General features: G+C 38.5%; 1 protein-coding gene across 1 annotated transcript; it reads left to right on the forward strand.

Moving 5' to 3' along the window:
- Positions 1–11302: 11302 nt before the first annotated feature.
- On the forward strand, positions 11303–25886 carry LOC121313201 (deubiquitinase OTUD6B-like). Its single transcript, XM_041245507.1, has 7 exons — positions 11303–11443; positions 11895–12040; positions 15060–15158; positions 15745–16057; positions 16497–16558; positions 16861–16967; positions 25646–25886. Exons 1-7 carry the CDS (start codon positions 11374–11376, stop codon positions 25728–25730), a joined length of 882 nt encoding a protein of 293 aa, XP_041101441.1. The 5' UTR covers positions 11303–11373; the 3' UTR covers positions 25731–25886.
- The last annotated feature ends 865 nt before the right edge of the window (positions 25887–26751 follow it).

The following is a 26751-nucleotide window of genomic DNA, read 5'->3' on the forward strand; positions in this document are numbered from 1 at the left end:
GCGTGGACCGCAGCAACACCAGAGGGGTTCTGTCGGAATTGCTTTGGTTGGTAAACTTGGTTTGACACTTGCAAAGTAATGTACAAATTAAATGACGAGTTAAATAATATAAAAGTATACAAACGCAGTGTCAACAGTCAGTAGTGAAATGTTTAAATTAAATAAACCCTGTACAAAACAGAAAACTAATTATAATCCTGTCCTACGGTGGTGGCACATTACATTTTTTGCAAAAAAAATTAGCAAATTCCCTAAATTATATTAATGTGTTACAATTTTTAAAAGCATTGATATGTTTTCTTTTATAGACTTTGCAGGCTTTACACTGGAGCATAAATAAATAAATAAATACAAATTAAACCTCATGTCTTCCCATAGTTATACATCTCTAACTATTGCTGTTGTTCAGAGCTAATAATGTAGTGGTCTGATAAAGTGGAGCTAGTTATTGGCACGGATATAACTGGGGACTGGGAGCATTCCAACTGCTGTACCTTCATACAGTAACATGGCTAACAGTAACTCATAAATAGGAACCTTAAGGCTTCACTGTATTTTAAATATATCAAAATGTGTTGTTCTCTTAACAGTCAATAATAATAAGACAAAATAACTTTGTTAAACACTGTTTCTATTTAAGTATCTGGAGGGCTGGAGGGTTCATCAATTGTGAGGTATTTGCATGTTTATTAGTACTGTCTCTTTAATCAAGGCACCACCACAGCATTGCAGTTGGGCAGTGGTTCTTAACTCTAATCACGGGACCAGTACAGAACTGAGGTTTTTGTTTCAACTGTGACATAGCTATTATTTCAAATGTCCACTGCAGCACTCACAAACTCAAAAATATTTTGACAGCCTTTGCTAATTGTCCTGTGTGAATGATCTGCAACAATGCAAATAATAATACAGATAAATTACTAAAGTTAAAACAAAAACATGGTCTGTTAGTGCATGGATCCAGAGGAATCAAGTGGGCAACCACTGCATTAGGACTCCTCTTGGGAAGCTTATGCACATTGGAATGTCCATTATACATGTACTGATTTGGTTACTATCAAAAAAAAAAAAAAAAAAAAAAAGCGCCTTGCATGTTTTCTACCCCTCCCCAAGTGTGAAGCTAAAAAAATCTCCAAAATCATAGAAAATCTAAATGGATTCCTAGGATCCCTGGTGATGACTATTATAATATCATGCTGTTTAAGTTTGTGTTTGTTTGTTTTAAAACAGTTAGGTTGGAGCAGGGTATTTAATATGCACTTTGTTACTGCAGGTGACATTTTTTGTATTGTAGTTTACACTTCCTGCTCTATTTGGTTGTGGTTGTTTTTCTTTGCAAAATATATTTATAATTGTTTTGAGTATGTTGATAAAGCACACTTTATGACTCTTTTATTCAACTTTTATTAATACACGTTCCTGTGTAGTTAAAATAATTCTATAGATGTGGAGACAGTAGCTAAAGTGTTATTAAATTCTCCTTACTGTGCAGCATTAAATTCTATTCTATCTTTATTGAATTAAATAAAGATAGACAAGTATAAACGCAATCTGAAAATGGTAAGGATCTCTGCTGCCATCGGGAGGTATGCACGTCAGTGAAGTTAGCAAGGAGTTTGCAGTTCGCAATTACAACTCAAGTTAATCCAGCTTGCTATTCCAGTTTGCTGTTCGCTATTCCAGCCTGCAGTTCGCTATTCCAACTTGCTATTTACTTTTCCCCACCTTGCTATTTGTTTCTACAGCTTGCTATTCATTTTTACAGCTTGCTATTCATTTACACACCATGCTCTTGAGTTTTATAGCTTGCTATTATATTTTTCTTTTGCTTTTTGCAAATAAAAAACATGAATGTGGACTCGCGATTTGATGTTTGATTTTTTGCTTCTATTTTCGAACTGTATATAAAAAAAAAACAGAAAAATGAAAAGAACAAACAATATTTTCACTTTTCCAATTTCTGATGGTAAAAAATAAATTGGGGGGGAAATGCAATGAGCTGATATCCATAAAGCGCACAGTAAAAATAAATCTATGGTGCAAATATTAGGAAAACTTGATTTTACTTAAGTTTACAATTATTGTTCACAAAAATAAATATACATTGTGGAAATGATGTGCGGTTCACCACTTACTAAGTCCAGTCTACCTCATCTGGTAACTTGCCAGTCACTGAGGCTGCAGACCGTGCCGTCCCCTGATCAGTCACTGGAAGCTCATGCCAATGTTTGCACACCAGAGAGCCAACAGGAAGGTTCCCTGTCTGCTTGCAGGAATCACAAGCTTTCCTATTGGCTGAATGCACAGGATTTGTGGGAACCAGTAAACGTCAGGTTATTACCATAACCCTGGTTCCTTGAAAAGAATGACGACCATTACCTAAAGGGAATAGTCTCTCTGACCCGTCAATCACTGAGCACACATAAAAAAAGCTGCCCTATCAGGGCCCTGCTGTGAGGGGGAAGTCCCTCCCACCTCCTGCTGAAAAGGGACGACCTCACACTAGCATGTCACCATTTTCAAAATCAAAGGACAGCTGGGGACATGACCTCGAAGGGTAATAGTTGTCATTCTTTTCAGGGAACCAGGGTTATGGTAATAACCTAACGTTCCCTTTCAAGTGGAATGACAACCATTACTGAATGGGAAGCTGTAAGAAAGCTGTCGTGGCTCCAGATTACCAATAGTACAGCCCCACGACAATAGCAATAGAGCCCTTATGACATCTAAGGGCATGCCGCTTGCAGCACCCTAGAGCCCAGTGAGGGCCTTGCTTGGTTTGCAACATCAAGGCACTAAAAACATACAAATGTATGACTACCTGTCCAGATAGCTGCATTGCAAAGGTCATCCAAGGAGGCGCCATGGAAGAGAGCCCACAAAGTCGCTTGGCCCCTGGTGGAATGGACCATAATGTCCCCCGGCATGGGGGAGTCCCCGACATGTTCATGGAAGTAAGTGTCTTGCAGGTCGATCGATGTGAAACACTCGCCCGGCTGGACGGACTGGAAGATACGCTGTGCGGTCAACATGTTGAACTTCCTTTGTTTGAGGAACATGTTGAGCACCCTGAATTCCAGAATAGGTCGGAAACCGCCGTCCCTCTTGGGTGCCAGGAAGTACCTGGAGTAGCTCCCGCTGAGGACATCGCTTGGATTTACCAAGCGCACAGCGTGCTTTTGTTGAAGAGTGGCGATCTCCTGTTGGAGGAGAATCGCGCACGCTGGTATGACGGTGGTAGAGAGCACACCCTTGAAGGGTGAAGTGTCTAAGTAAAATTGCAGAGCGTAACCATGTCTCATAGTCATGAGCGCCCAGGAGTCCTGGGTGCAGCCTTGCCATGGGTCGTGTCCAGTGGTCAGTCTGGTTGTGAGGTGGGAAGATGGCAGCTGGAGCCCCACAGGGGTGGACTCCCTTGGGCTTGGGAGGGGGCACATCTTTTTTAGTCCCTGGCCTCGGTCTACACCCGGAGAACCGGTTACCCCTGGCTGGCGGTGGTCCCTTGCCGTTGGCTTTTCCTCTGCTTGTTTGACCTGAGGTGGAGGGCGGCGTTCAGGCTTAGCTGCTCCAGCAGCGATAGGCAGGAAGGTGTGAAAACTTTGAAGCAACCTCTGTGGCCTTATGGGACCTCTCAAGGCTCACATCCACAGTCGCTCCGAATGTCTGCCCCCAGTGTTATAGGGGCATTCTCTGTCTCCACCACTTTGGCTTGGGTCAGCCAAAGATGTCGACGGGTGGCCACCAGCGCCGCCAGAGACCTCCTTGATGCCTGACCTAGCTCCCCCATCAGGTTAGTCATTGCTCCCATCACTGTCTGAAGCTCCCCCTCATCTGTCTCCGTTGCCCGCTCCTGCAGTCTTGACGCTAACTGTGACTGGTAGAGCACCAAGATAGACATGTCGTTCGCCGCTCTGACTGACAGCGGCGCTGAAGCATATGCTTTCTTCAGCATTGCGTCAGTTGTCCTGCATGGCTTGGAAGGGCAGGTAGGGTCTTTATCCCCTCTGGTGAAGGTGGACCCTTGCACCAGCACAGTGACTGTGTCTCCGATGGGAGGCAACGTAACCAGGCCAGCTTCTTGGGCTCTGGCGGTGTGAAACAGGGACTCTAAGGCAACTAGCAATCTCAATATACTCTTACCGTAGCGATCAGTTTTGCAAGCTAGAAACTCGATCCTGAGTGGTTTTGCCATGCAAATTCCAGCACAAGGAGAGCAGAAAGTGATCTGTGTGTTCTCAGTGAGGTGAGAGAGAAAATGGCGATATGCTACTGTGAAGACGTCCCACTTCAGCAGGAGGTGGGAGGGACTTCCCCCTTACAGCAGGGCCCTGATAGGGCAGCTTTTTTATATGTACTCAGTGATTGACAGGTCAGTGGGGCTCTTCCCATTCGGTAATGGTTGTCATTCCACTTGAAACTATCTACAACGCCCAATCAGAAAAAAGTAGACACATCTAGGATAATATTCTAAAAGCATATATACTATATAAACCTTGATCTAGGGGTGCCTTTTTGGGTTTGCCCCTGCCCACACTGCCTACTTCTTGACCCTCTTGCTATTAGCTTTTGCAGCTTGCTATTCATTGCTGTGGCATCTAGCGAATTGAATAGCTTACTGGCTTTTTTGACCTATTTCCCGACAAGATAGAACCACGGAACTTTATATGTGAGATGTAATCGAGATGACCTACATTTCTGTACCACTCATATTGCTGTGCCACCTGTTGGGGCGCTGTGGCGAATAGCTGACCGAATAGCTAACTGGCTTTTGTGACCTATTTCCCGACAAGCTCGAACCACCGAACTGGTAAGCGAGATGCTCTCGACGTCACCTACAGCCAAACCCATTTACAACATACCTGGGATATAATGTACACACTGATATAAAGAACCAGTATTATGGAACTGAATACAATTGTATTAAATCATGTTTAAATTATCCTTTTAGTAAGTACTCTGTTAGTTCACCCTTCCCGTTAGTATGCACGCACCGCGGTGGCACGCAGTGGTCTGTGCTTCGCATATTGGTAATCGTAGGCCTACTTCTTGATGTTTGAATTTGACCATGCTCTCTATTACAGTAATTTATGTAGTATTATCATGGCAATCGCTAAACGATCGTCAATTTCACTTCAGGACAAAATGTACATTATTGGAGAAATCTTAGTCAGAATTATTTTGTCAAATAGCTCAAGTTTAAAAAGCAGCAGTCGCCTAAGGCCTGTCCACATTAGAGCAAAAAACCGAGTTCAAACCGATTTACCTGAACCCTAGCCCAACAATGTTAAATAGCGTCAAGATTGCCATAATAAAACCGAGTTAGTTTAACCCAGCTGTGTTGTTGAAAAACACTTTGCTGGATGATGGTATCCTAGAAGCCACTGTAATGTATACATGTTCTTTCTTTTTTTGACCCTCGTAAATGCTGTTGTTTATTTTCAACTGAACACCGGAGCAGAACGGAGGAGCAACGAGAAAGTGCATAAGTAATCAAAAGGGAAATAATTTGTATTGGAGGAAAAATGCCGATGCCATAGTAAATAAATTATTTAGGCATTTGCACAAAGGGATCAACTGGTAATCTTGGCGGATAAAACGTTCTTTAATTTAATTAAAAGTTGAAATAAACACCTTTAACTTGATAATATCTGATGTGTTCTAAGATAATTTAAAAAGTGTTTTGGACACAATTTAAGTTTTGTGTATTTCAGTACATTAGCATATCTGACTGTACCAATGAAATATAACAAGAATAAATCCTCCTGTATTTTAATTCAGGGTTGTCTTTGTTTTATTCTCGTCTCATGTAACCATGGGGATTATGACAACGTACTGCCGCAAAACACTAGGGGATTTTCATAGTGTACCACCAGCGCAAAGTGCTTTACAAGATGCAGTAACATAACACCAAGAAAATCCATAATACCTTAAATGTGTGTTATTGTGTAACCAGAGTCAAACACGGTTCACGTCCAGATTACAGTTAAACTAGTTTATCTAACCCAGTTATGCCGACAATCGAGTTCAAGACTACCTCCTGAGTAGGTTTCAAAGTTGGTTATTGAACTCAGTTATGAACCGTGTTTACTGTGGATGCAAATCGATTTAAGCAGTGTTAAACAGACTAAAATAGCGTACAGGCAATGATTACTGCTGTACTGTACCTGAACTGACAGTTGTATATTGACTTGTATATTATTATTATTATTATTATTATTATTATTATTATTATTATTATTATTATTATTACTGTACTGTATTTTTAAAATTAATTAACTAATTTGACTAATTACAGCATAGTATTATTTAATACATCAATTAGATGTTTTTTGTTACTTTTTTTTATAATTCATTTAGCTGACCATCTTCATCCAAGTGAACACAGAATTACTGTATTAAATAAAATACAGAATGTTACATACTGTATAGTAATGTACAGTACTAGTTACATTGTTTTATATTGTTTCTTCTGTAAAAAAAAAAAAACTTAATACTGCATACATTGTATATGTACATTAATCATTTTGTACTGTATTGGTTTTGATTTTTGTGCTGATTTGGCAGGTATTTGCATGTATCTGGTTATTACATACCTCGGTTATAACATACTGTTTTTACGGTCTCAACACAGTACGTTGTATCAGCTTTTCACTGTATATTTCTATTCCATTGATACTGCTATGCCACCTGTAGGGGCGCTGTGGCGAATATCTAACAGCTGGCTTTTTTTTTTTTTTTTTTTTTTTTTTTACTAGTTCCCGACCACCTAAGACCACCAAACCTGGCATGTGAGATGTATTCGACGTCACTTACACTTCGGTAGGGGTGCTGCAGCGAATAGCTGACCTTTTTGATTATCTGTTTATTTTAGCAGACGACTCGCTAAGAGAAAGCACAAGGAGGTAAGTGACATGGTCACACAGCTGAGTTGGGATTTGTACTGTAGTCCTACTGGTTACAAGCCTGATTCTTTAACCACTGGACCACACAGCCTCCTATTATATCTTTGTATTTCTACACAGGTTTTATCCTAACTCGCTGCATCTTACCTTGTATTTATTTTATACTTTGCACGTCCGTAAACTTACTGCATTTAAATATTGTTCTTGTGTTGCCCTGTAACACTTGTAGGCTGCCTTGGATAAAAGCATCGGCCAAAAATCTATGCATAAAACCAGTTAGTCTTCAGGAAGGCAAGCACTTTAAAACCTGTCTACATACAACAGAAAAAAAAAATAAACTTGTGCAAATAAATGTTATGAATAATTATTGTAATATCATGTCTATTTGGCCAGCTAAGCAATAATAATAATAATAATAATAATAATAATAATAATAATAATAATAATAATAATAATAATAACTTAAAGAATGAACTTCAATTACACAATTACATGAAAGATCGTAATGACTAAAAACTTGCCCAACCTTATCTGTTACATTCATGGAATCAGTATATTACATAGACGAGGCAGAAAGAATAGAGCTAGAGGGAGCTACACTACAAACTACACAGCAAACAACAAAGTGCAACCAAATTATTAATAAACTGAAATGCCTATATTTAAATGCAAGAAGCATTAGAAATACGTTTCTAGATTTAGAAGCTGTAGTCAATGTGCATAGCTATGATATTGTAGGAACAATTCAATAATTAATAATTTAATGTTTATCTGGGTTTATTAGTTCTCTTACAGTATTTAATTGACTTGTTATAAAGATCAAGGATTTGCTATGAACACACATTCACGCGCAGACACAAGGAATGCTTAATCAATAGTAGTATTTTACATACACACATAATAAACATACTGTATATCAGAAAAGTTAGAAAGTAAATCTCTTGGTCTCTAAGCACAAAACACAATTCCAAAGCTCTCACTATATTCATGCTGACTAGCAGGCAATTGAAATATGACACCGCCTGTCTCCCCACACACCAGCAAGCAAGCCATGACATAGCTGGTACCTTGCTCACACACACTAACATACAATCACAGCCTCAAACTGAAACGATGCAGACAATCTTAGATATATCACATTAAGCTTATTAATGGTATATATAGATTAGTATATGGAAAGTTTACTTTTTAATAAATTCTTCATACAACAATATGTGATAGATTACTTATAGTTACTTATAGTTAACTTTCACTAAAGGTTATTTCACACGCAAAGGGTGCTAACTAAATGAATGATGTCCATTACATGAGAGTAGATGTTAAAACATCATGCTGATTTGAACTCGACTCTCGCCAAGATAAGCACCAGCTAAGACATAGCTTTACAGTAAACTAATGTGATCCATCTGCATCTCCATCCATTTGCGTTTCTTTCCACCTGTTGATGTAGATATCCTTCTGCCTGGTGTTGATGGCTGAAGTGTAATGTTGACTCCAGGGATCAGCTCATTTTGCCTCCCCAGCGCATCAGCACACACAACGGCTGCGATGCTAGCTCCAGGGATCAACCACAGTGCGGTCTCCCCAGTGCATCAGCATGACAACCGTCTGGATTGAGCTAAGTAGGGTACATCTCTGGGGTCTTCAATTGGACACCTTCTGAGTTTCTTCGAGTAGCCCACAACACCTCAAGAGGGCTCAACAGTGATTCTGGCATACCAGCATCACCTCCCTCCGTTCCCCACTCAACTCAGCCCAGCTTACTTACCCGTACATCAGCGTTGCTTTCTTTCTATTGTGCTTGAGATCCCCATCCAGAATCTTTCCGTCTCAGCCACTAACCAGTTGCTGCTCCTTTCTGCTGCTTCAGATAAGTTCTTCAATGTGCAACGCAACTCTTGGCCACTGAACCCGACATATCTGAGAAACCGGATTGTAGAGTGTGCCACAAATCCTCGACAACCCACCTCCACTAGGTAAACTCGGACTCCCCATCCTTGCTGTTCCGCTTCAGCAGCTAGGTGAGGATACCGAAGTTTCTTCCTTTCATACGCCTCATCCGCAGCATTCACAGCGCCCGTCCTCTCTGGACTCTTTGATGAATCTTTTAGCTACACCGGTAGCAGGGCACAGTTTCTTTTGGATACTGTGGTTTTAGGTGTACAGCAGACCTAGACTGGTTTGTCTGTGTAAGTTTTACGTCAGTCCTGCAGCCGGGCCTCAGTCTCGTTGCATGTGATCATTGACTCACTTGCAGCATGCTTCCTCGTCTTGGGTCTGTTTTCAGGCAAAGTCCTGTCTTTGTTCTGTTTTTAGATCCCGGAGTTGCAGCTTTGCTTAGCAGAGTGACAGCACCTTTAGCATTCGATGTGGAGCACTAAATGTTCCGCTTTGCTTGGATTTTTATAGTCTTTTCACTCTGCTCATAATTTGTATATCTTGCCTTTTTAACTCACAAATCTCTGAGATGTGTCCTTTGTCTGCTTCCTTTCATCCAGCAGCTTGTTGTTGCAGTTGGGACTTGTTGACATCTATATTTTATGTCTTCCTTGCACTAAACTGCTTGTGTTTGCAGTTGTGCAGTCTTCTCACTGTCCTTTCAGCCTCATCCAGTCCAGAGGACCCCTTCCTAGCCCTGGTCATCTTCAGTTCAGTATTCCTGCCAGGAACAAAGGGGCCCTTTTCTTAAGACATAGCAGTTTGCTCTTTTCCTAAGACACAGCAGTTTCATTAATTAGTCTAGTTATATCATTAATACACATTCATATATGTGCTACAATATTATAGGATAACAGAATCCTGGTTAACCCAAATGATGGAGATGACTTTAACATGGAAGTATGTAGGTTAGTTAGGAAAGATAGACATGATAATAGAGGGGGATGGGTTGCAAAATACATTAAAAACTGAAAAAAAAATTAAAAACTTTTTTGTATTAAAATACAAAAAAATACTGAAACGTAATGGTAACAACAGTTAATCAATATGAATTAAATTAAACAAAAACACATCTAAAGGCTTAATAGTGGGAGTTTCTTATAGGCCCCCAAGTTCTGATGAATCACTAAATGAAAACTTATATGCAAGCATCAAAAAAAGTAGGTAAGGAAGGGGACAGTATAATTAGGGGAGACTTAACTTCTCAAACATAAACTGAGCCCACATGACCTCAGACAACAGTTCAGGCATGGGAATGATAGAGTTAGTGCAAGATTGTTTCTTATCACACATGGTGAATGGCCCAACTAGATACAATTCATGTCTAGATTTTGTATTACCAAACAATGAGCACTAGGAATATGTCTTTGTATGTGATTACGTCACCTACTAGCCCTGCTGCTGCCTTCCCCCATGCACGCTACAGTGTTATTCAGTGCTAACTAGCAGTTTGTATTATTCAGTGCTAACTAGTAGTTTGAAGCCAAATTACGTTTTAAATGAAAACAGATTTTGAAGAATTTTGAAAGTTAAGACTAAGTCAAAGATGCTGTTTTAGAGGCATAAAACTAACATAGCTTCATAAAGGTAGGTTTCTGGTGCACCTCTCGACTTACGGCAGCAGTATCGGTTAGACCCTGGCTTAAGTCTGAGTTGTAAATGTAAATGAGGCTTAGGAGTATAATAATTATTATGCAATACAAAACCACGTCATCCTGACTAGTTTTAAAGTGTATCAAACACCTTTTCATATACTTTTAACCATGCATTTAAATACATAATGCATACAAATGGCAACATTAGAATATAAATTATACTGTATATAAGTTTTTTTTAATTTTTTTTATAAATTTAAGTCCAAAGAGCAGGTTAATTTACTCTGCATTTAAGTATTCCAAAGTAAAACTAAGATGTGTTATCCATTCTGGAAATTTACAAGGCACATTTTCAGGTGTTTGGTCTGTTTATTCTCAAGGTTCTAGAAGGGAGGAAGCAATCGGTTTGCAGAAATCCCCTATTAATTTATATTAAGGGAAGTGCCAAACTTCTAGTTGTTTAGTTCTATGAATACAAAATATGTCCTGCATCTTTCGAGCATGGTATTATAGGTTACGCATACTGATTCATATTAATCTAAGTGAAACAAATGGCAATATATAGTGTATAGTTCAAGAGTAAAAGACTAGCAAAAATAATAATAATAATAATAATAATAATAATAATAATAATAATAATAATAATAATAATAATAATAATAATAGTACTGTTATTTTGTTATGGCTAGTTTTGTATATAAATATGTGAAGTTGTCGGTTAGTTCTGGCAAAACAAAACATATAGTATAAAAATATATAAAACAAGTAACACATGCGATCTTTTTTTCTATGTACTGTAGACTACATTTCCCAAAAGCACTGGCGGTCTGCGGACTGATCTGCCCCATGTGATGACAACGATATCTCGAATCTTGTCGCGAGAAGAGGTCAAAGGGAACGCGGTACAGCAAACAGCATGAAGAGTAAAGCAAAAGGCGATGATGGAAGAAAAAGAAACAGACGAAGAGCTCATTAAGCGACATCGCAAGGAGAAGAAAGATCTACAAGGTGAGATGTATATATTATTAGTGTACAAGTGTGTCAGCAAAACGGAACTGGAAGCTCACTGTGTATATATCAGTTATATATCAGTTGAAGCTGACACCCTGATCCTTCAAGAAGCTGCTTGATGAGATTTTGGGATCAATAAGCTGAGCAAGATGGGCCGAATGGCCTCCTCTCGTTTGTAAACTTTCTTATGTTCTTACTTATTCTGAATAAGATCGTACTTTTCAAAATGCATAGCTAGACGGTAAATACATTATCCATATGCTACAATCGGTTTAAATACTTGGAATGAACATTATATAAATCAGAAGAAAGCTCTTTCAGTAGGCAGGGTTTATCACCACTGTCAAGTCAAATATATAAATTGTTTACAGATCAGCATTTATAGTTGAGACCATAGTATGCTAACATAGTTTTTTAGTTGGCTTATTAAAATGTACCATGCTTGCAGCTAAGATCCAGTGTATGAAAAATGCGATTCCCAAGAATGATAAGAAGAGACGGAAACAGCTTGTTGAAGACATTGCAAAGCTGGAGGCTGACCTTGACCAAAAGCAGGAAGAAGAACTGAAACAGTGGAGGAATAATGTGAAGAAGGTAGGCTACGTTTTAAAATTAAGTACTGTTCGTTCTCAAAAAATAATAAAATCCATTATATTGCTCAGAGACATCATAGCGGCAGGGGGGCGTGGCCTCTGTGTACACGGGGTTGGAGCATTCTGTGGTCCGTCGCTGTTATGTTCCGATTTCGGTTTCCTTTTCATTTTCTTTATTTGCAATTATGTTATTTTACAAATACACATGTTACAGTAATACATGCAAGTGTTGAGGTTTATAATAATAAGTACAGGGGACTACGTTGCTTTTCATTGCGCTGAGTGGTCTGGACCACTGCCGCTGTACTGTTTTCACAGTCCGGACCACTCCAGCTGTCGCTGTTATGTTTCAGATTTCACAGTTTACTTTTAATTTTCTTTATTTGCAGTTATGTTATTTTACAAATACATATGTTACAGTAATACATGCCAGTGTTAAGGTTTATAATAATAAATACAGGGGTGGGACAGGATGACGAGTGGCAGTGATCTGGTCTGGACTTGACCACTCAGCAGCAAAAGTCCCTCAGTAGATTATTATATATTTACAGCCTACACTGGCATTTTTATTTCTATAAGTATTTGGAAAATAATATATTCGCGGATTGTTATTTTATTATTTACTTCTTTTTTAAAAAAAAATAGATTTGTAAATGTTTTATTTAAAGTGCTTTAACTGTGAAATCAGTACAGCGGCAGTGGTCTGGACCACTCAGCGCAATGAAGAGCAACACAGTACCCTTGTAACAGGACGAGGAGCCCTGTAGGCTGTACAGTATTGTTTGTTTATTTTTAGAACGGGGTCTCCCCCTCCGCCCCTATTTTATTTGATCTATTATGATTTATTTTATTTGATGGCGTGTTATTGTTTATTTGGGATTTATTGTATTTATTAATCACAGTGAAAGCCGTGTGTATTTATATGTGACGCGTTGTTTTTGTTATTGTTTTTGTTTGCGTGTGTTCTGGCAGAGGCAAAGGAGCAGCTTGTCCTTGGCCAGGAATAATTAAAAAAAAAAAAAAAAAAAAAAAAAAAAAACCTTGTGCTGACGGTGGCCATCTCCTGAGTTAATGAAGTGATTAATTTCTTGCTAAATCAGGAGATGGTCAGTCAGTCACCTGCATTTAAACCTGCAGCTCTCTGCACTCCGGTTGGGTGTACGGAGGAGAGAACGGAGAGCAAGCTAAAATAACAGATTCTAGGAACAGTGACAGCAACTGCCCAGCCTGACCTAGGATCTTAATAATATTTTGTGTTCGTTATTTGTTTTGGTTCAGTGCTCTGTGAGCAAAGTGTTTTGCTTTTATTCAAATATTTTATTTATTTTTGTGTGTGTCAATAAACGGCGCACTACGTGTCTTTTGGACTGCAGTACTTGCTGTGTTTTCACTTCCTGCATCTGGCCGGACGTCGCCACTCGTCATCCTGTCACACCCCTGTACTTATTATAAACCTTAACACTGGCATGTACTACTGTAACATACGTATTTGTAAATTAACATAATTGCAATTAAAGAAAATGAAAAGGAAACTGAAATCGAAACATAACGACAGCTGGAGTGGTCCAGACCACTGTGACCGAGTGGTCCTAGTGGTCCTGACCACTGTGCAGTCACAGCGCTGAGTGGTCCGGACCACGGGCCACAGAATGCTACAACCCCTTCTCCCCCTGTTTATTTACACTATGTAACACGTTAAAGTAGAAAAATATCCCAGGAGTAAGTAATACCTTGTGTAAGCCTTACTCTACCCCATTGAATTAACTACAAAACAAAATATGCCAAGTAGCAGTTCTAGTTAAACGTTTATTTGTTTATTCCCTAAATAAATGGCACATAAAGCACTTTGTGATGGTGTTCCGCTATGAAAGGCGCTATATAAAATAGATTGATTGATTGATAGATAAAGTTGACACCGCATTTTATTTTTTTTTCCTTTTTTTCATTCCTTGCCATTGCCATTTCTGGCCATAGACACGTTTTCATAAAGTACAGTAATAACATTGTTTACTTGTGCTTTTTTGTAGTTAAACAAGCAAACAAAAACTGCAATTTAACTTTAAACTCTCGTTTATTAGGTTACACACAAAGTCACAACAAAAAACATGTAATATATGCAATCTATTTAAAAATTGCTACACAACATTTCTAGCAACTTGGGCACTGTTTAAGCATGGCATTTCAGAATGATGTGTATGCCTTTTTTTCTGTTCCATAAGATTCTCACTTGCTGTAAAGCACCAAAACGTGCGCTCATGGTCTGGTTTGTTTACTTTATGCTGTCTAAAACTTTTAAGTAGAGGCTGAAGAGCTGCCGTGTTGATCCTGTGTTTGTTTTGTTTTGTTTATTTTTAATAATCTCACATATCACACAGAGTTCGTTTTCATTTGTTATTTTTAAAAATGTCACACAACTTTTGGTGAGGTGGTAATAGATGCAAGGTATTTTTGTCATTTCTAGTGAATACAATTAGATTTTTGTATTTGAATACATATCAAAAAATATTAGTTTGAATATTTGGATATTTGTCCCAGCACTAGTTTTTACCTCAGAAGGAGCTTAGGCACTTACTATAGGGATCTGCATAGGTTTAAAAATATCACTGGTCTCCATAACACTGTGAATGGATGCCAAAACCCTTCATGTAATTCATGCCTAAAATAAAAATGAAACCCACCTGGGTTAATGGTCGTTGCGGGCAAATGAGGACCAGATATATTACAGAAAGACACACATTTCATATTATCATAGTTGATTCAGAACAAAAACTTTAACCAAATGAATTGTTTTAATTTGCATATAAGACAAGCTTCCTAGAGAATAATATAGTGGTACAGATACAGTAAGCTAAACCGTTGTGTGATGGATTGGCATACAGAGCAGCCTTTTGTCTTGCTTTTCAGCATAAAGAAAGGCCGATGTGATTCATTTTATGTCTGTCTTCTTTGTAGTGAAATTTAAACACACATACAGGTATAGGGGGAAACACCAGTGGACACCCTATTGTCTTTTTCTTTAGGTTGAAGCAGCCTCAAATGGAATTGGAAATTTGGTTCTAGAGAGTGAAGAACAAGATGATATCAAGGACTCCCGAGTGTCCAAAGCACAGAAAAGAAGGGTACACAGAACTGTCTTTTTAATTTTTTATTTATTCATTTTTTTGAGTTAGCAGTATAGTAAGATTGTGTTTTTGCCAAGGCCCTCTTGTGGATGCCTAGGGGCTTCCCAATGAGAGTTTATGTTCACATTTTCACTTATAACCTGATCACTGTAGCAATTGTAAGAATTGCAAACTCACAAAATGGCTACAGACTACAGAACTAACTATATTTTATGTATTTTTGTTGTATTCAGATTCATGCTATGTGGTTCCATTTTTATTTTGATTCATCCTTGATAATGTCTTCATCAAATCAAAATAAAATTGATCCACATAGTGATGTTAATTGAATTATTTTCTATTTTCCTGAAATGCATATTCCCAGCTAAAAGTCCATTGAACTGGGCCTAATTCTCAGGGAAAGTGTCTTGTAATTCTGATGAAGTTGGAAGCCCTCTTGGAAAGACAGTAATAATTTCCAGGATGCATAGCCTTTTGTAATTTGAAGAGTTGTTTACATTTTACACAGTTTTTAACATGTCTGAATGTGATCAATGTTGACTTCAGGTTTATAGCCTTGAGCATGTATCTTTCAAAATCTTAGGATAAGAAGGCTGCTTTGGAAAAGGAGAGGGAGAGCAGAATAGCTGAAGCTGAAATTGAGAACTTATCAGGGTCACGGCACCTTGAGAGCCTGAAGCTCTCCCAGATGCTGGCTGACAGACAGTTGCAGATCAAGCAGATCCCTTCAGATGGCCACTGCATGTACAGAGCCATTGAGGACCAGCTTACGGACAGAGACTGCGCCCTCAGTCTATCAGAGCTTCGAGCCCAGGCATCTGAATACATGAGGAGCCATGCTGATGATTTCCTGCCATTCTTAACAGATCCCGGCACTGGGGATATGTACACACCAGGTAGGTTAGCAGGAACATGTCCTATAGGGATCTAGTGATGTTTTTGACTGGTAACTTGTCAACAAAAGTACAAGCAAAGATTGGGCCAGCAGATATCTTCAACTATACTTGTCATTCATTAAGTATCATTGTAAAATAATTAACCTACCCTGTGCTCCAGTTAAGGTTTTGGGTCTTTGAGTAATTTACCCTGAAGTCATGAGTACTGTCAATAAATACTGTACATTGTTTTATGCTAATGTATGGGTTTTACATTAATTACAACCTCACATTAACTGCAATTCTACATGGAATTATTGTACCGTTCAAAAACGTAGCCATTTTGAAAAAAAGTTGATAATGGAAGAGTGGAAATGAGTTGGCACTGAGATCGCCATCACGAAATGGCATGTTACACACAAATAGCACAGCCTTGACCCATTTTTCTTTCTTTGAACAGATGAATTTGAAAAATACTGCTCTGACGTAGCCGAAACAGCAGCATGGGGAGGACAGCTTGAGGTAAAGCTATTCTGTTCTTTGTGCACTTTGGTGAACAGTTATAACTAACACAACCATTCCATACGTCTGAGCTGTTGTGCACTATACAGTAGTGCCCATTTGTAAGAAACATGTTTTGCAAACCTGTATTTTCATTAATTTAATGATTTTAAACCATGGTGGTATTCAGAACCACCATTGTTTAAATCAACCGAATCGACCCTACTATGTTTTAAAATGAAAACACACAAGATTGAGAATTTGCTTACTTATAATTCATTTTGATACTGCTATCGTGTCATTTGTTTTTCTTATTTTTGCAGTTGCGGGCGCTGACACACGTTCTTAAGATGCCAATAGAAGTTATCCAAGCTGAGTCTCCTACAATAGTTATAGGTGAAGAGTATGAGAACACACCAGTTACACTAATGTAAGTAATCATTCAGGACTCTGTAAATGTTGTGCTTGAACAGGTGGAATAATTTAGTTCTACAATAGGGTAGGGATTTTCTTTTTTTGTAATTGTTTTATAAACGTTTAAACTCTTTGCAATGTCAGCTTTTAAACCATATCTACACACACACACACACACACACACAAACACACACGGTTTATGTTCCATTCTGATACTGACAGCCCTGGTTAGCATTTCCTAAGCAAATAAACCCTAAATAAGTGTTTTAACATTGCAAAGTCTTCACTACAAAGTAAAATAAATCAATTAAAAATAATAATAATAATAATAAAAACACCTACACATCAAAGTATATATTGAAATGTTTATTTATGGTTGTAATTCAAGTTGCTAGTGGAGATATAACTTTATACTATATACATATTGAACACATTTTTGAGTAGTAGGTTCATTTAACAACAACAAAAAAACAGGAACCTATTACATTTTTTTTGAAGGCTTGTTTGTTATAAGTAACTTTGCCCAAAATTATATGGTTTAAAAAAAAAAAAAAAAAAAAGCTTTTTTTTTTTAAAGAGACAAGCCTCACTCACTGTACAGTGCGAAAACGAGTTGTGCTTACATTTGGGAAAAAAAATAGTTGGAAACACTTTCACTTCTGGAAAAGGTAATTACCAGGGATAAAATGGCACAACATTTTGGAATTTTAAAGAGCACTGTGACTGATATTAGAAAGTCTGCCGCAGAGATTTAAAAGTTTTGGGCCTTTGATAGTAGGGGTGGGATTTTTGAGATTTTTTGTTGCTTGAGACGAGTACTTGAGCGTTACAATTTCCGAGTACTCGAATCAAACGGCACTCTCCTCATAAATCTCCCAACATTGCCACAAGTCCTATTTTAAATGCCAAATTAACACACAATCAAGTAATAGGTTAAGTAATTAATACAATGTTTATCTTCTTGTGCAGTTAATTGTATAAGTATTTAAATTGACATATCCACACAACTTTACATTAAATTGTAAAGAGATGCCTGGCCTACCTGTTTGAACTGTGTCTTGGGGGTTCTTTACTTAGTGCAGTGGTTCCAATATACAAATAAAAACCATATTAAACATAAACGGCCGTTCGAGCCAAAAGCTTACAGAACAATTTCAAGTGAAGAAAGCCTTCCACCTGTCGGAAGATTGGGGAATGGGGTCCACGAGTCTGTGGTAATTGCAACTTTTTCTCCTTTTGAAAGTTTTGTATGAACAGCTGCAGCACGATTTTATTTAAGTTTTTCCAGCCTCGCTGTTATTGTTTTATGGGTTGGCACAGTATTGAGATAATCTTACATTGATCAAAACTGCTGCATTCACGATTCACATGCACTGCCCTCAGTGGATAATGTGATTATGCCCAATGTTTGGCCAAATATATAGCAAATGTTGTTGTGAGTGTTTGCTTTTTATTGCTGTAGGGACCCTGAAGAAATCAAAACCAGCCTCAGAGTATGTAGATGTAACAGCAAAGTGTATTGTACAGAATTATGGAGAGAAGACTACAGGCAGTCTGCAGTTAGTTCTCTAACACATAATCATTACAACATTACAACTTTATATACCAGCGCCCAGACAAAAGAATGATCAAAGCAGTAAACCTGTTTGATACACGTGCAGCAGACATGGACTCGTTTCTCAAAGGAACCATACTTGACAAACGGTAGTGGGGGAAGCTGTGGTCGTTGTCTTTGTTGCTGTTACTGCTCTGGGGGAAGATCACTGTCTCTGTTTTATTGAGGTACCCAACTATTCCAGACAGTTGGGGGTAGATCGTTGCCTCAGGTACAACTAGCCAAATGCTGACTCGCCTCACCTATTTCCACTGTACATAATACACACGTATTATTTAGCCTAATTCCACTGTATATTATTAGAGAATACATTATAATTCATTTGACCCCTATACTCCCCACTTTTGGCCGATGAACAAGGAGTACCCACAAGGCCAACCCGGAAATCTTCTGCACCCGAGAGACAGAGGTTTCTAGCACTTATGTTTTGGGTGTCTTCAAACAAGAGTCGTCTTCCTTCTTTCACTGTCCTTTGAGTGAGTTGATGGTGGTGGAAAGTATTTCTCATACGGCCATACAAGAGAACCAGCACTAAGGTAACAAATGACCCAAAAGTTGCAATTCTACTGGAAATGTTCAACCATCCAAACCAGTCAATAGTTGTCCCATGTTCAAAACTCCAGCTTGGTGCAGTGACCTAATTACCTCAGCTTCTGCTCGGCCATATCAACATGTACCTCTGCCATCATGGCTTCATGTTGAGCTCTCTCTAGAGCTTTCTTAATCTTCTGTATTTCGTTCACGAGGGCCGAATGGTTCATGGTCTCGAAGAACCCGGAGGGCCCATCCTGTGCAGTCTTAACATATAACCAGGGCTGGCTTAGAACCTAATATGAGAGTGGTATTTACAGTGATGCAATATGATACATTAATGGAACATTGTCTAGGTTGTATGGAAAGGTGAGTGTTATCAGAAGTAATAAACCAATGAGTATCATTCTGCTGCATGATCTGTTCAAAAACCCTTGTGTCCTCACAATAGCGTGCAGTTGTAAATTAATAGTATTAAGTTTCCCAAGACATGTACTTACAACAATTTCATAAATTTGAACACAGCAATCAACAGAGTACATAGTTTCATTACTTATCCAACCTACAGTAGCTAATGTATATACACGATTACCTTGTTGCATTGCCAACAGACAGCCATCAACACCTTTGGTTGTATAGAATCCCCAGAGGGGATCAGAGTCTGATAAGAAATATTAGTAATATCATGGGGTCCCCGGAATGGGCGGGTGAGTGTGGCGTCCAATACCTCAGCAGCCCATTCTACTCCCAACCCAGCATATGTATTAGCCCTTAATTGAGATCTGTGAGCCAATGGCAGTCATCCAGACAACAAATCAGTAATATCCCCTTCTAATTGGTTTACCATAGCAGTTCCCATCCTTTAACATCTTTTTTCATGCTGGGTAACATTGACATCATTCATAAGCGCAATAATTAATGCTCTCATGGATCCTGAAGTTATTTCTATAGCTTCAGTATTTTTGTGTATAGCCGTTGCAGCCTCTACTAACCCTTTTGCTGCATACATGTGTGTAGCATCGTCATATTGACATTGAAACTAGCCATTTAAGGTGTTTACCTCTGAATCAGCAGCCCCAAACCGGCCTGCGATTTCAGATAACACTTCCCGTGGGTGTCTGCTGTGGGTGTTGACACCTGAGGTAACCTTACTCTGTGTTACATAACGCAGGACTGCATCGCTGACTTGGCTCATAAACAGTTGATGTAGTGTAGAGTAATTATTACTAAATAAGTACAGAAAAGTTAACTTGGACCTGAACCCTGTGCCAAACAACATTTTCCAATAAACCCAAAGGTTCCCCAATTTCAATCAGTCCGTTTGGAGGAGGTGTATATGTGGACACAAGGAATATTTGTCTTCTCTGCGAACAAGGCATGTTGCAGGATCCATTACTGGTATCAGGATACTTATTGTTAGACAGCTTGACATACTGATGATTGCTAACCCCGTGTCTTTATAAGGTATTCCATGTGTTCATAGGACAAACCCTGATTTGTGTCAAATGTATTCCTATTAATTTACTAGGTGCCTAGTTGCCATACTCCATACGTATGAGTGCTGCAACCAGCATATAATTAGATCGTTCCAGTCCTGCGGGGTGTTCCCTCCCTGGCACTGAGGGTATTTTAGTCTCATAAACTGTAACTTATGATTAACATCATATGTAGGGTCAGCTTCAACTTGTGAGGTGAGAGGGAGGTGTGGGCAGTTTACATCCCAAGGATACTCCCTGAGCATGCTGATCCATTGTGGAACAGGTTCCACCACTGGGCTGGCCCAGCAGTCGTTGGAGCTCACCCTGGTGGAAACAAAAATAGTGAAGTACACCTCTGCCCCTCGCTGCCCCCCCTGCAATGAGAAAACACATATTACAGTATTGTTTATAGCGTTTAGTCTGGGTCCTGTGAACCCATTGTCCTCGGTTTCCCTTTTGTATATAGACACTGATAGGGGAATTACACTCTCTGACTATGCCTTGCTGAAGCAGATCCTGTATGATTCCTCGTACAGCGGCTTGCAAAAGTATTGACCCCCCCTCCTTGGCATTTTTCCTATTTTGTTGCCTTACAACCTGGAATTAAAATTGATTTTTATTTGGATTTCATGTAATGAACATACACAAAATAGTCCAAATTGGTGAAGTGAAATGAAAAAAATAACTTGTTTAAAAAAATTCTAAAAAATAAATAATGGAAAAGTGGTGCGTGCATATGTATTCACCCCCTTTGCTGTTAAGCATCTAATAAGATCTGGTGCAACCAATTACCTTCAGAAGTCACATAATTAGTTAAATAAAGTCCACATGTGTGCAATCTAAGTGTCACATGATCTGTCACATGATCTCAGTATATATATATATATATATATATATATATATATATATATATACACACACACACACACACACACACACACACACACACACACACACACCTGTTCTGAAAGACCCCAGAGTCTGCAACACCACTAAGCAAGGGGCACCACCAAGCAAGCGGCACCATGAAGACCAAGGAGCTCTCCAAACAGGTCAGGGACAAAGTTGTGGAGAAGTACAGACCAGGTTTGGGTTATAACAAAATATCCGAAACTTTGAACATCCCACGGAGCACCATTAAAGCCATTATTAAAAAATGGAAAAAATATGGCACCACAACAAACCTGGCAAGAGAGGGCCGCCCACCAAAACTCACGGACCAGGCAAGGAGGGCATTAATCAGAGAGGCAACAAAGAGACCAAAGATAACCCTGAAGGAGCTGCAAAGCTCCACAGCGGAGATTAGAGTATCTGTCCATAGGACCACTTTAAGCCGTACACTCCACAGAGCTGGGCTTTACGGAAGAGTGGTCAGAAAAAAGCCATTGCTTAAAGAAAAAAATAAGCAAACACGTTTGGTGTTCGCCAAAAGGCATGTGGGAGACTCCCCAAACATATGGAAGAAGGTACTCTGGTCAGATGAGACTAAAATTGAGCTTTTTGGCCATCAAGGAAAACGCTATGTCTGGCGCAAACCCAACACCTCTCATCACCCCGAGAACACCATCCCCACAGTGAAGCATGGTGGTGGCAGCATCATGCTGTGGGGATGTTTTTCATTGGCAGGGACTGGGAAAATGGTCAGAATTGAAGGAATGATGGATGGCGCTAAATACAGGGAAATTCTTGAGGGAAACCTGTTTCAGTCTTCCAGAGATTTGAGACTGGGACAGAGGTTCACCTTCCAGCAGGACAATGACCCTAAGCATACTGCTAAAGCAACACTCGAGTGGTTTAAGGGGAAACATTTAAATGTCTTGGAATGGCCTAGTCAAAGCCCAGACCTCAATCCAATTGAGAATCTGTGGTATGACTTAAAGATTGCTGTACACCAGCAGAACCCATCCAACTTGAAGGAGCTGGAGCAGTTTTGCCTTGAAGAATGGGCAACAATCCCAGTGGCTAGATGTGCCAAGCTTATAGATACATACCCCAAGAGACTTGCAGCTGTAATTGCTGCAGAAGGTGGCTCTACAAAGTATTGATTTTGGGGGGGCTGAATACTTATGCACGCTCAAGTTTTCTGTTTTTTTGTCTTATTTCTTGTTTGTTTCACAATAAAAAAATATTTTGCATCTTCAAAGTGGTAGGCATGTTGTGTAAATCTAATGATACAAACCCCCAAAAAAATCAATTTTAATTCCAGGTTGTAAGGCAACAAAATAGGAAAAATGCCAAGGGGGGTCAATACTTTCGCAAGCCACTGTACATCGTCTGCTGCTTCAGCTTTGACTGGATACTGATGTTGTGGGGTGTGTGGTTCTCCATCCACTGCAATTACCACACCCCTAGCCTTAACACAGTCATTGCTGTGACACGCTGTCACAAAGACGGCCAAGTGGGCGGCGTCAGAACCAGGAAGGAATGAAATATACAAAGACAGATGATGTGAAATGAAATGATGATGGCGCTTGCTTGCGCCTGTTTATTGTAAAATAAAACAGTTGAACAAACAGAAAAACAACAGAACACGGCACTCTATGTCAAAATAAAAGACAAACAAAACGGACTAAACAAAACAAACAATGGACTAACAAACGAACATGGTGAGCTTCTATTTAACGATGACTACTATTCTTATTATTATTTTTACCTCCGTCTCCTATCCCGTTCTCCACTCACCGAACACCAACCGCGAGTATGTGACAACGTGCATCTATATATACTGTTGTGCTGGGATTCAATTACCAGTTAATTATTCACTTGAATCCCAGCACGTGAATTAATAAAGTGCATTCCCCGTGCTTACATATTACTACATTTTACTTGCACGTGAAGTGCTGTGCAGTCCTCGTGCCTAAATACACATATACATTTTAAACGCTCGTCTTACACAGACCCGTTTATATCCCGTGTACCAATGTCTATACACCAACATTTAAACACACCACACGCAACACATAACAGATAATATACACAGGGGCGGGCACTTTGTCACACACGCCCATACATGTGGATACTTTTCAGCCACCCGCTGTGCTTCTGGTCTCAACTCACTTACATGAAACAACTTTAGAGGCGCTAGTCGCTTGTACGTGCCACACAGATAATTTTCTGAAATTTGGGGGTCAAACCAGCCTTTAACACGTCTATAAAGGCAGCAGTGTATTTGTTCACGTCCCCCGGTACGTTGCCGATAGTTAAACCACTCCCTTTTCTAAACATTTTCCATTTACCCGCTGTGTATTCAGCAGTCGACTCATTTTTACCTGGCATTATTCCTACCAGATGTCCAATTGACTTGAGGGTTACCTGCAGCTGATGCACTATGAGCTGTATATGCATACACCACCTCCTGTCTGTCTATGCATTCTCTCTCTGCCGTACCTGGCCATTATTCGACACCATATATATTGATATGATATATCTACACAATATATTTCAGGTATATTTGTGATACTGCAGAGTATATATATATATATATAGGATCAACGGTGTGTTTGACGGATTATATAAAATATATACTTGGATACTTTGAGACATGTGGTATCCGGTTAAGTTCCTGTGGGCCAAAAAATACAAATTGGTTACCATCGGAGTAATATACAACAAATAACCAAATATTATAGTCCACTCCATTATACTAACTCCTGAACCAAAACTGGCTTCCATTCTCAAACTGTAACAGATCCTGTCTCGACCTCATAGTTGCCAAACACTGCTAATTTGTGAACACAGTTTACCATCCCCACTCATACACCTACTTAAAACACTCCAAGACAACCACACAAAACTGCATACTACGACATAAACCAGGTCAACACTGGAACCATAACTCGGTACTTTATAGCACTAAGTTTCTGTTTCAGTATCATTTTTCCATTGTTTGTGTATTATTAGAGAATACAGTAATTCATTTGACCCCTACATTGCCATCAGTAGCTCCATCCACAATAATTCTGAATTTTTTCATTCAAACTGAAGCATTGAACTTGTGATTTTGTGGCACGGCAATTTTGTTTGGCATAGTTATTTACATACCACGGTTTTCTCGTCCGGTTCCTCAAAATACTTCCAAATGTGGCTTCCTTTGTTTCAGAAATATCATTTTAAATATGAGAACAAACTGAGGGAAAAAAAAATAAATAAATGCTGGTCATTAATGTTATTTAACCCTGCTATGGTATTAATACCATACCACGCATACTACATGCATAAACATACACAGTGCACCAATGAAGCGCCAGATCGACCCAGAATAAAACCCTCCCCAGTGACTTGGAAGCACAACCCCTTCCCTTTTATAACATCTGCCCTTACTGTGCTACTAGAGCAGTCTCATATGCGACAGACTACTGATGATAAATTACTAAAATTAATGCATTAAAAAAATCAGTTTAGTGACATTTGTCACGTCATGGGTTATATGTCTAACATATTATTAAACGTTTTACTACTGCTTTAGAGTTTACACGTTTTCAACGTTTTAAAATTCCCATCCCTATAATATTTTCTGCAGGTTTCCTTTAATTTTATTATTTTTTTTGTCTTGTATAAAATGTATTGTACCTGCATGGTAAAAGATACAAAACTATTAGTGTACTTTTTTAGACCTATTGAAACCTCCTTGATGTAAAAATATACATATTCAGTACTAAATGATTTAAAAAAAAGTGACTGTAGGATGTAATCTGGATACAGACTATATATTTGGCCTGATTTAAAATAAGCTGTCTGATGAGGCATTACAAGAGATATTTCTTATCTTTCATGACATTTTTTCATCTGTTTTTTTTTCAAGGGTGGGGTGGGGTGGGGTGGTGCGATCACTGGCTAATGAGAAAAAAAAAACATGCCTGGCTCTCATCCCCTCCCCACCTTTTCTTTTTAGCCAGTTTAATTTTAAATTACCCCCCCCCCCCATACACAAACACACATTGATCGTTAACTCCTACTTGCAGTGCAGCAGAGCAAGTTAACTTTGTAGCTACCCTGTACTTGTGTACTCTTCAGAGATTCTTTATTCTTTAATTTAGTTTCCTCTCTGATAATGCACTGTTTATTTTTCAGATACATGCGCTATGCATATGGACTGGGAGAGCACTACAACTCTGTGGAGCCACTAAATGAAGCTGCAGCTGAAGAGGAGAGCTAAAACAACCGTGCAAATCCACCTCATTTAAACGACATATTAAACACACTGACAGTACCTTTATCAGTGCAAACAAACAACACATTATTATAAAGCCCTTACAAAATAAACTTCCAGGAGAGTCTCATTTCTTCACAATAACATTGTATTCAATAATTAAAAGTTGACAAGACTGTTACCCACCCTCAAACAAATAAGTTATTTTATATATATTTATATTTATATATATATATATATATATATATATATATATATATATATATATATATATATATATATATAATAAATTTATAAAAAATAAAAATAAAATCACTTGAAAGTGTTCACTGTCAGACAACTTTGTACAAAAACATAATGACAAATTACATGAATGGTTAACAGCAGATTTTGAGTATCACTTGTAAATTATTTGACACTTCATTCTTTGCATTGTTTTGTTTGTAATACTCTACTGCATTTAGCATAATACAGTTTTACATAAATAAATAAGTCTTTCTTTACTGTATCGTATTTTGTAACAATCAGTAACTTTTAGTAAACAATCAATTTGACTGAAACAGAATTGTAACCAATTATGAAGTTCCTATGCAAATGATAGATTTACAATTGGGTAAAAAAATATTAGAAGTGAATTTTACATTTAGTTAAAATGCATGCAGCCACTTAAACAACCTAATGTTTTTAAGTGTTTTTTTTTTTTAACAAAATCTTCTGTTGGGTTTCAAGTGTGTAGTTGTTTTCAGAAAGATTTTACATATCTGTTTCTACCACAGCAAAATGTTTTATTTATTTTTTGTATAATATAAAATCATGCTACAAAGTTAAAAATAACGGTGCTCTAACATAAGGCTGTGCTTTAGAATTGTAGCGGTGTGTACTAGAAATGACCATTTGTGCTCATGTTCCATTGATTATGGCAATATAATGTTATTTGTATGTTAACTTTGAACACTAGAGGGCTCAGTTGTGCTCACAGAGAAATTGGGAGGTATACGTTGATTTTTCCTTTAGAAAACTTAGAGTG

Source organism: Polyodon spathula, chromosome 3 (genome assembly GCF_017654505.1).
Source record: "Polyodon spathula isolate WHYD16114869_AA chromosome 3, ASM1765450v1, whole genome shotgun sequence".
Lineage (NCBI taxonomy): Eukaryota > Metazoa > Chordata > Actinopteri > Acipenseriformes > Polyodontidae > Polyodon > Polyodon spathula.

Excerpts from the sequence above, each read along its gene's own strand:
- LOC121313201 (XM_041245507.1), top strand. The coding sequence starts at position 11,374 with ATGATGGAAGAAAAAGAAACAGACGAAGAGCTCATTAAGCGACATCGC. Across the intron at positions 16,559-16,860 it reads CATGGGGAGGACAGCTTGAG|TTGCGGGCGCTGACACACGT; the intron begins GTAAAGCTATTC and ends TTATTTTTGCAG. Across the intron at positions 16,968-25,645 it reads AACACACCAGTTACACTAAT|ATACATGCGCTATGCATATG; the intron begins GTAAGTAATCAT and ends TTTATTTTTCAG.